The sequence below is a fragment of the Cryptomeria japonica genome, chromosome 3 (assembly GCF_030272615.1).
Source record: "Cryptomeria japonica chromosome 3, Sugi_1.0, whole genome shotgun sequence".
Lineage (NCBI taxonomy): Eukaryota > Viridiplantae > Streptophyta > Pinopsida > Cupressales > Cupressaceae > Cryptomeria > Cryptomeria japonica.
This window is the reverse complement of record NC_081407.1, coordinates 606,014,696-606,033,129: the sequence shown is the minus strand read 5'-3', so window position 1 is coordinate 606,033,129 and position 18,434 is coordinate 606,014,696. Positions and strand designations below refer to the sequence as shown.

Sequence of the window (18,434 nt, the reverse complement as noted above, 5' to 3'; positions counted from 1 at the left end):
AGTTATACTTTGATGGGTCCCATACCAAGTTCGGATCCGGCGCAGGCATTTTGTTTGTCACCCCTCAAGGTGATGCTATTCCAAAGTCGTACAGAATAACTTTCCCATGTACCAATAACATTGCAGAGTACGAAGCATTGGTTACCGGACTCCGAGTGGCAGTTCACTGGAATATCAAGCATTTGCAAGTCTATGGAGATTCTCAATTAGTCATCCGACAAGTCAATGAGGACTACGAGACAAAGGATGAAAAGCTTATTCCTTATAAGCACATGGTAGACTTCTTCAAGACCAAATTCACAGCTATCCATTTCAGTCAAGTGCCAAGAATACAAAATAAGTCGGCAGATGCGATGGCTACAATTGCTTCTATGATAAATATGCCGCAGAATATGGACAAGTGTGAATTCCTGGTCGAACAATTGCTAGTCCCCTCTTTTGACATTCCGACTGCTGAGGTGATGTGCGTTCTTGTTGGTCCCAATTCCCCTTGGTACAATGATATATATCAGTATTTGAAATCCCAGACTTTACCACCTAACCTTTCCGCTAACCAACGCCGAGCCTTTATTCGACAAACATCCAAATATGTCATCATCGCCGACACTCTTTACCGTCGTTCTTTTGACCATACCCTCCTCAGGTGTTTGGATTCTGACGAAGCACAAACGGCTTTACACGAGGTTCATGATGGTATATGTGGGGGCCATTTCAATGGTCTTAGCCTAGCCAAAAAGTTGATTCGTGCTGGGTATTACTGGCCCACTTTGGAAAAAGATGTTCATGAATTTGTTAAAAAGTGCTACAAGTGCCAGATTCATGGAGATTATATTCATGCACCAGCTCAAGAGCTTCATTCTGTTATATCTCCATGGCCCTTTTCTCAGTGGGGTTTGGATCTTATTGGCAAGATTCAGCCAACATCTGCAAATGGACACAAGTTCATTATTACAGCTACAGAATATTTTACAAAATGGATTGAAGCCATTCCCATGACCTATATCACTGGTGTCCAAATTTCAAAATTCATACACTTGCGCCTGTGTTGGATAAACTTGCGCCTGTGTTAGATGAATTGCGCTTGTGTATTCATACACAAGCGCAGAACTCCTTACACAAGCGCAGGTTTAGACCACACAAGCGCAGGAGTTCATTTTGGTGCCTCCTGTGGGTCCCGCAATGTCACGTAAGCCATCAAAATTCATGAAATCAAAAACATGGGTTTTCGAGATACATACCGCTGCTCCTGCATCCTCCGGTCGTCTGAATGTGTGTACACGTTCTCCAAGGTGATCCGCCGTTGGAATGTTCGCCATCTGTCTGCAAGTGTCCTTGTCCAGAGCAACAAATCCTTCTCTTTAGCTAGTGCAAATGAGTCATTTTCACCCTCTTGGTCCCATTTATAGCTCTTTGTCATTGCATAGATGGACGTGCGTCCTCTCCATCTTATGTTGGTCGCGGTCTTGTGCACATTAAATTGCTTGTCTGTCATGCATCCGATCTCCGATTGTCAGTCTGTTCGATCCTATCATTTTTATCGATCAATTGGCCTCTTTTCCGCATGTTTCCGGCCAATTCCTCGAGGGGGCATGCATATGTCATTATTATTGTCTGGGGCATTTTTATTATTGTTCTTTGAAACAACGCTCAGAATCGCATTGTCTCAAAGAGGGGCAAAATGTAGACACCCAAAAATGGTCAACGCTTGCGAGGTCATACTTTAACATTTGCGCATTGCCTCATTTTAGGTTTTTGCGTCGCATTAACATTTCTCCTATGTCACGCACTTGATTTTTATCATTTTGCGAACATCGAGTCATTCTTCTATATTCTTCAATCGTCTCGTCCTCGAATTTGGTCTTGTCGACAACATTATCCAGTCATGATTTTGATCGATTTTATCTTGTCATCAATCGTTGTCATATTCAATCTTGTCATCTTGCGATCAATTTGTCATTGATCGTGGTCGTTATCAATCTTGTCATCTTGCAATCTATTTTATCATCGATCCTCGTCCTCTTGTCAATCTTGTCATTTTGCGATCATTTCACTATCAATCATTATCTGTCTCAATTGTGTCAATTTGGATCAAATCATGTCAATTGGCGTATTTCTCAATCAAATCATTTTGTCATATTGGTCATTTATCAAAATCAAATCATGACATTAATTATCTCTAATCAAGACCTAATTGTCATCTTCGCATTTCTAATTCGTCTTCTAGGGTTTTATGATTTGGTCATTTAACCTAATTTGCCATTTCTTCCTCTAGGATTACTAAATTATTTATTAATCCTAAGTCTTCTTATTACAATTAAATCTTTATTTAATTGGCTAATTATTCCTCTTTGTGAATTGATTAATAAATGAAAAATTATTAATTAATTCACTAAATCCTAATTCTAATTTCCATCAATTTCCAATTTTCTAATTTGTCATCAATTTCAATTTCCTAATTTTTCAAATTTCTAATTTCTTTTCCCTCCTATTTCATCTCCTAATTCCATGGGAATGGCATGTCAATTTGTCATGAAATTGTCATAATTGATAATCAATCAATTTTGACATAGAATGTGTCATAATTTGTCATCAAATTGTCAATCAATCAAATTGTGCATGGAAAGTGCATAATTTGTCATAATTTGTCATATTGATTTGCAATTTCCATTTGAATTGCATCATGCCAATTTTGTGATTTCTCCAATTTCTCTATAAATTGGATAATTTTTCTTCAATATCCCCTTCAATTACTTCTTGAAATCCGAATTGCTGTCAAACTATCAAATTTTAGTTCTAGTACTCTTGAGCCTTTTTGCTTTCAATTGTGTGAGCACTTGTAGGTGAGATCCACAAACCCATTGAAGAGGAAAGAACAACAATGGAGCCGCATGGAAGGAGTGTTCAATTCTACGTCTGGTTTGCATGATTTTCATTTTGAATACTTTGTTTTTATGCCTCTATTGAATGTGCTTAGAATTAGGTTCATTTCAATGAGTGTTCTTTTGATTGAGCTATCATGTTTAACGTTTTGATTGATATACTTATCTTGTGATGAATCCTAATTTCTATGCCACACATTCTGATATAGAATCTTGATAAAAATTGTTTCTAGATAGCCAAATGGTGGATTTTTTGACAAAGAATGCTCACAAGAACTACATTGATCATCTTCTTGTGAGCATTCTTGGAGTGTGTTTGAACACATGCACTCCAAGAAACACAATTGTTTGACTAAATAGTCGATTAATGATTTGAATTTTGTCCACCATAATCTCCACCTTTGCTAAAAAATATTTTAATGTAACAAAAACATGCATTTCCAATTGTAATCTCTAATTATTGTTTTCTTGCAATATGTAGTTAGAATACCTTTTTTTTTAGGTAACACTCAAATGCATACAATTTAATTATATCATAAAGTATTGAGGACGATCAACCAATTGACCTTCACAAGATTACTCTAGATTTGGAATGCATTGCAAGTGAAGAGGATCCACTTTTTGATGAGGAAGAGGTTTTGATCTTGAGGCCACAATATTTGACAGAGTGATTGATCTTACTTGGAGCTCCATCATCACAACCTACAACTTCCTAGTGGATCGTACTTCGCAATGGCTAGCCTCATTGGCTTCGTCCATTTTGTGTTACTTTGAAGTTTGTGGGTTGGTATTTGTGTTTTATAGTTTGTAATTGATTTTGAGACTTAAACTTGAGGAACATTTTGCAGTAACACAATATGCTTTGTACACCATAGATGAAATAATTTGGAAAAATCGCTATTAATTAAAAATAATTGTAGTTGCCATTTTTTTCCCTTTAAAAAATCATGTTATTAAGAAATTGGGGTCAACAATGTTTGACCTTATTTTCATGCTTAATCATCATTGAATCATCTGAATGACATTTGAATTGCAAGATAAAACACTTTTGACCAATTTTCATCATCTTTTTGCCAATTTTAATGTGGCCCAAGATATTTTTCGAGGTTAGAGTTTTACCCATATTTCATCATTTGTCATATTGGTCATACTAGTTAGGAGGTACCTATAGTGTGTGACCGACTAGAAGTGTGTAGGTTCTAAACACCAAGCTTAGATGGCAAGATGGCAACTAGGACTCAGCCTTAGTCTGCACCCTCGTGCAGGGTCGGGCCACGTCCAGTAGGAAGGGGCACGAGAAACTGCCAAGTTTGTGGTTGGGTGGAAAAGCCCTTGATGATGCTCTTCCTCACCTAGACTATGTCGAGGCTTGTACCAAATATTTAGTGGGAAGCTGTTGTGACGTATTCACACATCGCCCCATTGCGAATGGGGACCCCTGCTTTTCGCTTTCTAGGATTAGTCCTCTTAGCTTAGTTCTAGGTTAGTGTTGGGTCTTTCGCTATGAACCTTTGCATTGAAGAGGTATAGTGGGTCAAGAGGTCAGAAGTTGATCAAGTTTGTCTCTTTAAGATGAACCGAGGTTCGACACTTCCTTTACTCAGCCAATATTTTATCACTTCCACTTCTCCCAACACTGCCCATGGGTGCCTGTTGTGACGTTTTCACACATCGCCCCATTGCAAATGGGGACCCTTGCTTTTTTTTTGCTTTTTAGGGTTTGTTTTTTGGTCTTTTAGGGTTTTGTTAGTTAGCCTTTGCATTATGAGTGCTGTCGGGGAGATCAATAGGATAGCAGGTCCTGCTGGAGTGAAGTCCTAATCCTGAAATTTGGCTAAGTCTGAAAGTCCTGATCCTGAAATTTGTCTAAGTCTGGAATGTCCTGATCCTGAAATTTGACTAAGTCTGGAAACTGAAAAACCTCAAAAAACTAGATTTTGCAATATAACTCCTGGAGGTCTGAAACCACTCTCAAACATCCTGAAAGTATATATGGAATATAACTTAAAGTATATCTTTCTTCTTTCTTATACTTAAATGTTATATTCCATAAAAATTATCCTGATAGAGAGTTCGAAAAGTCAAATTTCGCTCCTGTCCCTCACTGAGGATCCAGAGCGAATTTCGCTCTTGTCCATCTCCAAGGGACCAAGGCGAAGCGCTCCTGTCCCTCACCAAGGGTCCAGGGCGAAATGGCTTATTTGAGTCATTCCTGACCTTGTTTGGTCAAATTGAAACATCAAAGACACAATGAAGAACAAAATGAGCATGATAGAGCATCAAGACAAGACAATGAAATGATGAAGTTTTTTGCCTAGAAGGTCAAATTCGCTCCTGTCCCTCACTGAAGGACCAAAGCGCTTTTCTTTATATGCACAATTTTAGACCTTTTTTGGACATTAACTTTTATTCATAGCATGAAGTAAGGTGAAATCTTCCCTAGCAAAGGACGAATTGGCTTAAAAATGAAAAAGTGCTCCCGTCCCTCACTGAAGGACTGGAGCTTGAATTCCAAATTTGCATTATCCTTGCAAGATTTAAGTGATTTCGCGATTTGAAGAGGTCAAGGGAAGTGTGTTTTATTCGTTGAATATAACTTGAGTGGCCTACAAAGGAAAAATTCAACCCAAGTTGCAAAGGCGCTCCTGTCCCTCTCCGAGGGACCAGAGCGATTTTCAAAAGATGCTCCTGTCCCTCTCCAAGGGACCAGAGCGATTTTCTCACAAGACAAACTTTTGGCAAAAGAAAAGCAAGTTTTATGTTTGAAATGAATGAAAAGGGGTGTGATTTATCCATTGAATATAATTTGGGAGGCTAGCAAAACACAAGTAAGCTCATAGTTGCAAAATCGCTCCTGTCCCTCTCCAAGGGACCAGAGCGAAATCTTCAAAATGCCTAAGTGCCTAACATTTTGAAATGCTATTGCTTGTTGCCAGGACTCAAGATGAAGTGGGGAGTGATGTTCTACGTCTAGAAAGTAATTGGAGATTGATGTAATTAAGAGTTTGTAACATGAACTAGAAGGCGCTCCTGTCCCTCTCCAAGGGACTAGGGCGATTTTTGTAAAACCAATAATGTTCCTCCAAAACCACGCTAAGGCAAGATTGTGCAACGATGAAAAAGTCTTCTTCCAAAGGCTTCGAAATATTTTTTTAAAATTAAAATTAAATTGGCATTAAATAAAAAACACATTGGCATTTAATAAATTAATTTTGAGCCTTAGAAAATCAAAATTTTTATTATAAAGGCATTTAAAATTAATTTTTGTGAAATTGAAATTAAAAAGGGAGCACTTGGGGTATCATTTTTATTCATTTTATCAAGTCGGCCTCTTCTTTTTTAATTTTATTTATTATTTTGCCTTTATTTGCAAGGTCGGCCTCATGGGTAAGTGGAAGGTGAGCGCTCTATATATTGGAGGTGTTTTTTTCATTATTCAAATCATTCATTATTCCAAGTGCGATTTGGAGGGCAAAGAGGAGGTGCGAAATCTAGCTTGTGTGGAGCGAATTTCTACCAAGTGTGGAGACTAAGGAAGGCGAAATTCATCTTGAAGGCTATTGGAGAGGCGTATTTCTTGCTAGATTGGAGGATAAATTCCAGATGTTTTGAAGGCATTTGAAGGCGAATTTCCAGATCTTGAAGAAGCTAGTGGAAGGTGGAGTTCTTTTCCAAGCTAAAGGAGGTGCATTTTATCCAAGGGAGAGTCTTGATCTACATTTTGCCTAGCGAATTCTCCTATTTTTGCATCATTTTTTAGAATTAATTCCCAAGTGGAGGTATGGCGTAATCACCTTGGCACCAGTTTTGAAGATTTAAATTTTGCTTTGAAAATCCTAAATTAGGAAATGATAACTCAAGATTTATCATGAGGTTTCCTAAATTAAAATCTTGAATCTTCCTTTTAAAGTTTAATTTTTAGATTTCAAGATATATTATTAATTGTGAAATGTTGTGTAGGTATCAAGATGGCGACTCCCAAGCTCGAAAGATCTACAAGTCGAAAGACTCTTCTCAAGGAAAATCAAGCCAGATCAAGGACGGTCTCATCAAGGACGATCAAGCAAGGATAAGGGCGACCTCCTCCAGTCTAGCATTGACAAGGACGACCTTCTTCGATCCAGCATCATCAAGATAAGGGCAACCTCTTCCAATCCAACATTCCAAGGCAAGGTACATCATCATCCTGCAAATCAAGGACACAAGAAGTCAGAGCAAAGGGTTTGTTGAAGAAGCAAATAGTTCCAGATGAATTAATTAAAGCTAGCTTCTCAACAACATCAAGTTGAATATCTACCAAGTTACAAGTGTCGGACGAGGTGGCATCCTAGTCATCGCTCATCCAGTCAGTGTGGTCCACCTCAGCATTTCCAAATTCAATGTACTTAACTCATGGAAGGTGGCACAAACTTCTATGTACCTACCCCGGCTATTCATTGGTCGAATTTTCTAGAGAGGACATGTGTCCAAGCAATACAATTTTATCATTGGTCAAGCATTAAATGTTATGTAATGGTTGTAACAAACCCTAATTAGGGTTTTCATTGTAAAATCTTGGCCATTGATCTCGAATTGATCTAAGCCATCGAATTGTATTGAGGGCACTATATAAGCCCTGGCATTTCATTTTGTAAAGAAAATTTAGAGAGAGTCAGAATAGTTAGTAAGCAATTGGAAGTATTAGAATAGCAATTAGAGTAGAGTAGAGAGAGAAGGCAAAGATTGTTGCCAAGATGTTGTTGTAAAAGACTTGTAACTTCATTGAAGAAATGGTGAAATTTATGGGTCAATTCGACAATTTGCATGGTCTTTATACTTCTCATGTTTGATTTCATGTTATTAGATGAGTGGGAGAAATGTGCTTGATTGATGGTGGAATTCGTATATCCATACTACTAGCAGTTTGTTGATTGCAGACTTGCCTTGCGTAGTCAACTGGAATCGTTCAGCTTAAGCCTAACTTCAATTATCGCTTCTTCATTGATATGCATCAACCTGATGGTGTCTATGCCTGCAGTGATAATTTGAACATCATAAAGCTTTCCTTCGAAGATCGCACTAGCCTTGTGGAGATGGTCCAGCGATGTCAAAACAAGACTTAGTTAGAATTTCATCGAAGATCAATCATTGCTCCTACATTCCTTAGTATTAGGATTAGATCCTCTCCTCGCCCTCGTTTTTTTTTCTTTTTTCAAATCAAAGCTAGTGAAATCCTGTGTTCCAGCAATATTCAAAGCAAATCAGAAGTTCAGGCATCAAGTGTAAGTCCCCTTGTGATTCCAGCAAATCACATCATACCACAAAGAGCTTATCCACACGTAGAGCCCCTACATCAAAGAACCTTGGAGTCATCCTGATTGATCCTTTTTCGCGACATCTTCAGCAATCAGAGGCTTTATTCAAGAGAGGATAAGGTACCCTTGGGTATTTTATTCTGTGTTTGATTGTATACAAAATACACGTCAACAGTGCCCAGGCCCGATCACTCTCATTTCCATTCCTCGCCTTCGCCATCACCATTCCACACTTTCATCCTTTCATCTCTCTCTTCATTCCATAACCCTCCATCTTAACGGCTTTCCACTTCCCCTTTCCTACCATCACCATTTCACCCTACCCTTTCCACTTCCATATCCCTTACCTTCTATCTCTCTTTATCTTTTATCACCTTCACCTAACATACTCATCTACTACCCTTCACCTACATTTAGTCCTACCACTACACCCTCACCTCCCTTCACTTAACTTAAACCTACCTTTCCATCTTACACCCTCACCTCCCTTCACTAACTTCCTCTTTCCACCTTACCCCTATCCCTATTCTATCCTAACATCTCTCTTCCCCTCATACCCCTCATACCTTATATCTCACACTCCCTTTAGCCTACCATCCACACTAACTTCCTTTCCCCCTTTATTCCCCTAAAATCACCTATTCTAACCCACATCCCATAAGTCTCACTTCCTTTATTTCCCTAAGCTTACCTCTACCTCTACCCCTACCCCTAACCTTCTTACCCATCTATCCCACCTTTCCTTCCCCTAGTCTAAACCTCATACCATTATAACCTAAACCCCTCTACCCTTTCATTACCCCCTCATACCTCCCATTACATTTTACTCCCTAACCTTCCCTAACTCCATCCACTATCTCTTATACCTCCTAACCCGACGCCTCTCCTACTTCCATTATTTATATCCCTTATGTCCCCCTTTCCTCCAACATCCCATTTCCCCTCTTTCTCCACGTAGCAGCTTCCCTCACCACTTCCCTCACATTCCTCTCATCACCTTTTTGGGCCCCACTTTAAACTCAAAATGGAGAATTGAATTAACTTTTTATTAAAGATTCTTGTTGGGACCCACCGAGCTTTAGCCTGGGGATTTTAAGTGTTTTTAATTACCATGCCACATATTGCTTGGGCCCCACAAATCTTAAATGGAGATTTTAAAAGCTTGTTTTAAGGCATAGTATTTCCTTTGACTTCCTTTACCACCGTAGCCTTGATTGGGCCCCACCAAACTCTAAGGTAAAGGAAAAACGTTTTTGAGACATTTTTTATTTTTTATTTGTTTAAAAGGAAAGCAGCCACCTCATCATTTTATTTGGCTCCTAATATTCCCAACACATACCACAATGAAACACAATGTAAGGTGTGGCACTTAGGAAATAAACAAGCTGGCCTCTGAAGTGGAAGATGTGTCACATAAACAAAACATTGGGGGGGATTTAAATTCAAAATCACATCATACCGCGAAGAGCTTATCCACGAGTAGAGATCCTACAAAGCAGAACCTTGGAGTTACTTTGACTGATCCTTCGGCGAGATCTTCAGCAGTCAGGAACTTTGTTCAAGAGAGGATAAGATACTTTGGTATTTTATTCTGTGTTTGGTCGTGTACAAAATACACATCAACAGAAGCTTATTGAGTTGTATTCTCTAAACTCTCACCTATTTCAGTTGATTTAGTTTAACTACTTTTCAGTTGACTAGTTAGTTTTCAAATTTTGATGAAAGTTAGTTAATTGTTCTTTTCTAGCTGAAGTTGAAGTTGTTAAATTATTCTTTAAATGTAATTATAGTTATTGTTTTTTCCTTAATTAAGTTGTGGTTGTTACAAAAATCATAGGCCTATAACTTTCTTACCCACTTTTAATGTCTATCATTAAAATTCTTTTGATTGAGGAAGAAATTCAAGCTATTATGATTTGTCTTCACCACAAATCTCCCACAAACCAAATATTGTCTAAACATGGCTAGTGCATGCATGATGGCTAGCATCTCCTTGTCGTAGATAGAAAAATTATTCTCTAACTCTTTGAGATTCATACTCTTGAATACGATGGGATGTTTGCTTTGCACCAAAACCACTCTAATCCCCTTTCCTAAAGCATCACACTCCAAAACAAAAGTTAGTAAAAAACATATGGAATCCCTTTAGGAACCTCCTGTAATAGTTGCAAAGAGTAGAAAACCCTCTCAGTCGTGTTATATTCTTCATCATCCACACTAACCCCTTGACACTAATTTCATGCCATATATTACTATCTTTGTCAACCCAAACTCACATTTGGATGCCTTGGCAAAGAGTGATTGTTGCTCTAGAATACCAAACCCCTAATCTATGTGATTCAAATGATGCAGCCAAGTCTTATTTAAATCAATGTCATTAAATAAGACTAACACACTTCCTCAATTGCTTACTGAATACTTGATTGATGCAAGACTGAAATGTGGCCAATGCATTAGTTAAAATAAATGGCATGACCAAGAACTCATAAAGCACATATGACACTTGAAAGCTATCTTATGTACATCCTCTTCTCTTACCTTTATTTGATGATACCTTGATTGTAGATCAATCTTGGAGTACACAACACTATGAATTTCATCTATCAACTCATCAATATTAGGGATAGGGTTGTAGTTCTTGATTGTCTTCTACTTGAGAGCTCTATAAGCAATGCACATCCTCATAATACGATCCTTCTTCTTGACCAATACCATGGAAAAAGAAAATGGACTAGAGCTTAACCATATGTGACTCATATCCAACTACTCCTTAATCACCTTCTCAATCTCTTCATTATGCCTCCTAGGATGACGATAAGGTGTACTATTAACTAGTTTCGTTCCTTCCTCCAATTCAATAGCATGCTAAAAACCTCTATTTGGTGGTAACCCTAAAGGAATATCACTGAACACCCTACTATGCTTATCCAAGATGGATTGTGTGTCAACATGGCAAGTCTCATCTTTGGATGAACCTGTCTATAATCAAACACCATGCTGCCCAAGATACTTGGTCTCTATGAAGATCCCTCTCCATCCTTTCAGCCAAAACAATCCTAGGAGATATATTCGATAGGCCTCGAAGAACCACTTCCTTTCCTTTATATTTGAATCTCAACTCTATAGTTTGATAGTTTTGGTTAAACTCGCCAAGTGAATACAACCATTACACATCCAAAACCACATTTATCTCACCAATGCTAACCACATAAAAATCATCTTGCACTCTATGTCTCCCTAAGGTCATATTAAGATGTTGAATCCTTTTGTTGCATGAGATAATAAACTTATTAGCCACTATAACATTGAATCCCTCAAAATCATTTGTCCTCAATCCCATCCTAGTCACCTAACTCTCATCAATGAAGTTGTGGGTAGCCCCATCACCAATCAATACTGTCACTCTATGTCCCTATAAGACTCCTTTGAATCAAAAAGGATGACACTTGGGTGCTCCTAAGAGTGTAGCAAGTGTACCTCACAAAGACTCTTCTCCTTCCTTGCCCTAATGTCCCGCCTCATCAATTACAACCTTAGGCTCAAATTCTTCTACCTTTGAACCCTCATCAAAAATTCTCTCTATGAAGTGTACTTGTCCCTTTCTGAAGCATGTCTTGGCTCCCATGACTCTCTACAATAGAAGCATAATTTTTTTCTTCAAAGCTCAATTTTAATTTCTTCCATCTTGCTTAGCTTAGGAGGTAATGTCTTAGGTTGAGGGAAAATCTTAGGAAAAAGGTTTCTTATGTTGACCCAATGGTGCAATCTTGGAGTAGATCTTGTTCTTAGTTACTAAATCCTCTGAATTCAATGCTCTCTTGATGGCCTCTTATAATGATACCGTTTCAAAAGGCTTGACCAAACCCCAAAGTGGTTCAGCCGGACCTTCCATTAGTTTCCTCCCTATCAAAGATAGAACCACAACTAATTCACACTAAAATTTCGCTACATAATCATCCACTGTGCCATGTTGTCTCAACTATGCCAACTCCCTAAAATGCAACTTCAGATCCTTCATATCAAATCCATTCATGAGTCCTCATGTAAAATTAGCATAGGTAACAATTTGATTATGCCCTTGTGTGATCAACCCATGATGCCACCACTTGTGAGCTATACCCTCCAAATGAATAATAGAAAATTTGATAGCTTCCTCTTCCAACACAGGGCTGAGTGAAAGATGGGTGTCTAACTTTAAAACCAAGCACGTACAGTACTTTTCCTTGATCCATCAAAAGGGGGAAGAGTCAAACCACTCTTGGTCCAGTCCTTGACCTGAAATCACAATAATTTGGAAATGTAATTTGATTTTTGATATCCGGATCAAGTCCCATGTACTCATCCATACAAGCATTGATGTCATACGTTGTTGGATTTTGCTCTTCCGCCTCAAGTGGCACCTATTCTCTAGATAAAAATGCAGGTTGAAAAGTCCTAGCTGCTGATCTAGCTAAAGCTATGTTGTTACGTGTGTGACTGGTTGGGCCAATCTGATTAGAGTTACTACCTTCACCTATAAAATTCTATTTGGGCCTAGTGGAATTCATATTATGCATTTGTTGCATCATCTAGATGAGCAATTGATTCATTTACTCATGTTTCTAGATGAAAACATCAAGTTTATCTCCCTGATCTGCCATGTTTCTATTATCTTTACCTCTTATTCCAATACAAGCCTCTTGTTTTTATGCTTCGAGTTTTCTTTTCTCCCTCTTTGCAGCCCTCAAATCTCTTTGGCTTCCTTGCATGCAATCATCAATTATGCCCACAAGTTTGCAAGACTGTTAGCTCTGATACCAATGTGATATTACTGTCTATTTATTTAGTTTTTTATTTCCCTGCTTTATTTTCAGCTCTCCAAAAATTGCAAATACTTGAAACAACATAAAAAGGACAACTGGAATAACTATAAACACTTGAATTAACATACAAAGGACAAACTGAAACTATTGGTAATAGAAATAACAAATTGCAATGAACAAACAGAGAATATATTGTCAATGCCCACCTCACGGATCTAACTAATGTACTAGGCTCTCCAACAGCCTGATATATTTCATACAAGTGTGGCCTCCAACAATGTCTTATGGGCAATAATTCCTAATGTCAGTGGATTAATTGGTTCCACACCTAGAACAACTTGTGTTGTTCTCCCTAGCTAGCTAGAGCAATAATGATTCTACAAACAATCACCTGAATCTATGACCTAGCCGGATGCAATGACTGTGTCTGAGACTATGAAACAATATATCTAATATAGATTAGAGGACGATAAGGTTGTTTTTGAGTGTGGATCAATGATTTGCATCCTTCAACCCCTACAAGTCAAGCTACAAATGATATCCTTTAGGTGGTATTTGTGCCCAGTTCACCCTGTGTTGGTATCAATATTGCCCTCCAAGCATTTTACCTAAAGGATTTTACCTTAAAATAATCATGTCTTCCATACCTACATCTTGCAGTATTGCAATGATGTCTTCATCAACTTGATAGAGGTTATATGTGTAGTAGATTAGTCCTTGTTCTGATAACAACTTTTGAGACCAGGCATACATTGGATACTACTACAAATTTGTCTATTTTTCTATCTTCAATTGTAATTAAATCTTGTTAAATATTGCCTCTAGATACCCTCCTAGGTCTAGCTAAGCCCAAAGTGGAGAGATTATCCACTCTTGGCAATCGGCCCATCATCACTTACTCTTTGTTGATGAGCTAGCTAGTATATCCACCTTTAGGAGCAACATTTTCTTGGCCTTGAAGTAGATTGATCCCTCTAGAAGTTTGAGCAGTGACTTCAGGGCCCAACAGACCCCTCTAATGTCACCACCCCTGGACCCCACTCACAACATCATATAGTCAATGAAGAGGAATAGGCTGGCCTCTCAATGATTAGAGAAGTTGGTGGCTATGCAAATGCCTCATTATTTCAAGCAAGGGAGTGAATTTCCTACTCCACAGTTGTAGTTATCTCCTACATTGCTTTCCATCACCTTGCACTGTACTACAAAAGCCTCAGATCATTTAAATTTTCAAGTAATTTTGTTTGCATAATGAACAAAATAAAATACAGGACACTAAAATGAGCATGCTTCATCCAGAACGTAATTAAATTGCCAATTGCCAACAACACCTCCTTTCATCAGTTCCATCCCCATCTTTTCAAAATTCAAATACAACTGATTGAAAACAATTCTCAGCCTGCTTCTAAGCAAGAGAGTAAGTTTCCTACTTCTCCACAGTTGTAGTTATCTCCTGCATTGCGCTTTCTATCACCTTGCACTGTACTACAAAAGTCTCAGATCATTTCAGTTTTCAAGTAATTTTGTTTGCATGATGATCAAAATAAAACACAGGACACTAAAATGAGCTATTATTTTCTAAAATATAAGATTCAATTCTCATATAGAAAAAGCAGTAATTCTCCACAAAGACCTCCGAACAGTGATAATGCTCTTGTACATAACAAATCATACGATGTCAGTCAACAATCAGAAAAAACACCAGAGGCACAATCTCTTTCAAGCATCTGTGTCATAAACCAATCTCTGTGTGTAATAATGGGCAACCGAATTGTTGTTAATCAATCCATCATATAAAATATTTCTACATAGAAGATTTTATTATACACAAATCAACAAGTGCTTTAAGTAGTGTCAAAAGACTTTTACGGTTTACCCTATTATCTTGTACTAAGTTATCATTCATCAGTAGCCCTTCACATCAGGAGAGACATGGTTATGAATTACAATGCAACAAATTGAAGCCTAGAGCATTCATAGACATGATGACCCACTCAGATATCTTCACTGGAACCGTGAGAACTGATTGCTAAAAGGTCACTCAAAAATTAACAGCCTAGTCCATACCAATATCCAAAAATGCAATACCCATAAGTCATTGTTGACAAAAAATGATTTGTGAGACTGGCTTTTACTAAGAAACACTAATGAAGAGATAACAGAAATGTGCGCTGCCCAAAATGAATTTCCAGCTAAAGAAATATATAATCTATGTTTTAAAACATACCTGCAACCATGTGCCTGCAGATGCTAATGATGACAGCATACCTGCAAATAGCAGAGAATCCTTGCCATTAAATACATTTGCAACCAAAATTCCGTTCTGCATGGTGCTACTGACATGTGAACCCATCAAAAAAGCTCCTGAAAATTCCAAGAATCCTGCTATCAACACAGCCTGTCTCAATGTTAGTGCACCTGAGCCAACTGAAGTTCCCATTGCATTTGCAACATCATTGGCACCTATATTCCATGCCATATAGAACCCACACAGTAGTGTTAGATAAGAAAGACTCTTTGTTTTCATAGGCAGGCCATGTCCTAGAGATTTCATCAACAGTGGAAGAACGAGGGCTGCTAATGCAATGCTTCCTGAAATGGCAAAGGCTGTTTGGGGGGAGATGTTAAATGCTTCTGACATTCCTTGCACTTTTTGATTCTGAGCCCCACCCTTATCAAGCCTTGAAGTACTGTTGCTTATTTTATAATCTTTATTCTCTTCCTTGTCAAAGTAATTTCTCTCAATATCTTCTCCATCAGGCTCTGCAAATGAGGATAATGAAGATAAAACCACCTGTTTTTTACCATAATCGAAATTGCTGGATTTATATCCTCGAAATAAGGTAAATCCCTTCTGAATCCTATTTTGTCTATGAAATTTCTGGGGAATTCTAGTTAAACAATCAATTCTTTCAGGATTTACTGATTTCCTAGAATGGCATGCTGTATGACTAACAGTTCCTAGGATACTACAATAACATCTAGTGGACATCGTATGTGGGGATTGTCTAACAAGCACATGCCTTGGACTGAAAGAGAAATTCTCAGTCCGATACAAGATTCCTTTTGAGGCCTCCCCAAAAATCGGATTTTGTAGACAAGATATTGAACCCAAAATCATATTGGTCAATTTAAAAGTCCAATTATTCACAACAAATTGTCGCCAAATTACAATATATAAAATAAACGAATACCCAAAACCCAACTCTTACGATAATCTATATAGACAATCCTCTGTTCAAATCTCAAACTTCTGATATAAGGCCCAAAACTCCACTCGGTACTATACCTTCCAAATGCTAAAAGACCCGCTATTTGAAATTCACTTGCCCTCAACACCCGCCTACCATGCAGGATGTAACTGTAATCAGAGACCTGCAAGAACCAAACTTGTAAGACTCAACTTGTTGGGCATAACGCCTCCCAAATGCTTAAAGACGCGCTTCCTGAAATCCAATTACCTACAAATCCCACTGTGCACTAGCAGAATTCAACCCATTATAAATTCCATTTTTTAAATATGGGCGTGATCTTAATCAGAGACCTGCCCTGAGACGGAGACAGTCAAATTTCAAGCGGATAGTTGCAGCTATCAAATCAGCTCTATTTTACAATAATAAATAAGAGTCCAGAGCCACCACTGTTCAGTGTGGACGTACAGAATTAGCCTAAAACAATGCATTCAACGATTCAGCAAACTTTTTTCATTGTTGTGTACTTTTTGGAAACTTTGAAAACATCTTACGAGTTGACATCTAGACTTCAGCTGGAATCGTGCCAACTCCATGCTAATTAAATCATATACAAATTGTGGCTTTTTAAGAAGAACAAAAATTTGGGACAAAAATTTGGGAGAGACTTCCTATGACTAAGGGCACTTAAAAGTAGTCATAAAAGAGTGGAAAGAAATTTGGGTGTGACCGATCTGGGTAAGATTAAAACCAACATTATGTTAAGTAGGTACATTATGTTAAGTAGGTACTTAGTCTACTTCAGCAGGTGGTGGAAGGTAGCACCAGTTTTATTTTTCGTTTTTTGACGGCCTCTCTTAGCCGTCATGCAAAAGTTTCTGAGGATGACGCTTTCACTGAATTGTTTGGGCAGCCTTTCACCAAGTTCAATGGACAATATGATCTCCATCCATTTTGGAAACCGCACAAGCTGTGCGGCGAGGCCCTCTCCTTTTCATTCTTTCTGGATTGTTGTTTTCTTCATTGAATGATGGGCTTCCTTTTTCCCCGAGTGTGCAGGGAGAGGGAGAGTGTGCAGTGTCTTATGGTTGAGCTGGATATAATTGTTAAGATAATATTTATTAGTGGAGCATTAAAAGTGTCATGTTAATATGATGGGCTTCTTTTTTCTCTTCTTTTTTTGAGTGTAGAGGGAGAGTGTGCAGTGTTTTATGGTTGAGCGGGATATAATAGTTAAGATAATATTTATTAGTGGAGCATTAAAAGTGTCATGTTAATAGGGGAGACGATCAATACATGAACTTTAATTTTTTCAAAATCTTACGTGTATATTTCAAATCATGTTCAATTTTGTACAACAATTTACTTGTCAGTCTCTTGCTTAAAAGATTTGTTTTCAAGTCCACATGGTCAATATGATGTCACATCAACATATCCTTTTGTGAATGTGTCCATAATGGTCTCAAAAAAGTAATACTTAAGACTTATAGGTGTGCACTAAATCATGTTTAATAGTGTGTTAATGTGGCATCACATAATTGGTTGTTTTTTTGAAATTTAGAGGAATCTTTTTGAGGATGAGTATTGACAAAATACTTTTAGTGCACCACTATAGAGCCCATTGTGTCCACCTCCTATACCATGCATTGGAATCTCTCTCCACTATTGGTCTCTCTCACTTAATTATCCCCACAAAGATTTCAATAAATCTAAAAAAACAACCAATTATGCTATGTCGCATCAGTGCACTAATAAACATAACTTAGTGCACAACTATTGGTCTTACATTTTTGGAACCATTTCAAACACCTCGACAAAAAAACATGTTGATGTGGCATCATATTTGAGAATGTGAATTGAAAACCAGATTTTAAAAATAGGGAACTTGACAAGTAAGCAATTGTACAAAATTAAGATTGATTTGAAATATCCACATAACATTTTGGGAGGCACAAAATAAGAGTGTTCCATTATAGAAGCCCTATCCCCTAATGGGTATGTTAAAAGAGGTTTTGAAGGTTAATCATCGAGTTGACATGATATGTTCAACAAGTTCATAAATAGTTGGTAGGGTTGGATTTTCTACATCATTATTTTTTAGCAAGAGTTTTATGGTCAAGTTAGTTTGTATTTGACAATGGCATGCTTGTATTGCATAAAGCCACATGCAATACCACCTCTGACTTGTTGAAACAAATTTTGTAAGGTTTTTTTGTACCAATGCTCTATTTTCTTGTGACATAGAGTTTGTGGTTTTGGTACATTGGA

The 18,434-nt window shown here is 37.8% G+C and overlaps 1 protein-coding gene across 1 annotated transcript in view; it reads right to left on the bottom strand.

Annotated features, from left to right (window-relative positions):
• The window catches only part of LOC131070364 (uncharacterized), a 55,172-nt gene extending 38,362 nt beyond the window's left edge, over nt 1–16,810 (bottom strand). The window contains exon 1 of the mRNA XM_058005867.2: nt 15,203–16,810. Coding sequence (XP_057861850.2) covers nt 15,203–16,096 — 894 coding nt within the window. The 5' untranslated portion in view covers nt 16,097–16,810. The remainder of the gene's footprint in view (nt 1–15,202) is intronic.
• Between the last annotated feature and the right edge of the window lie 1,624 nt (nt 16,811–18,434).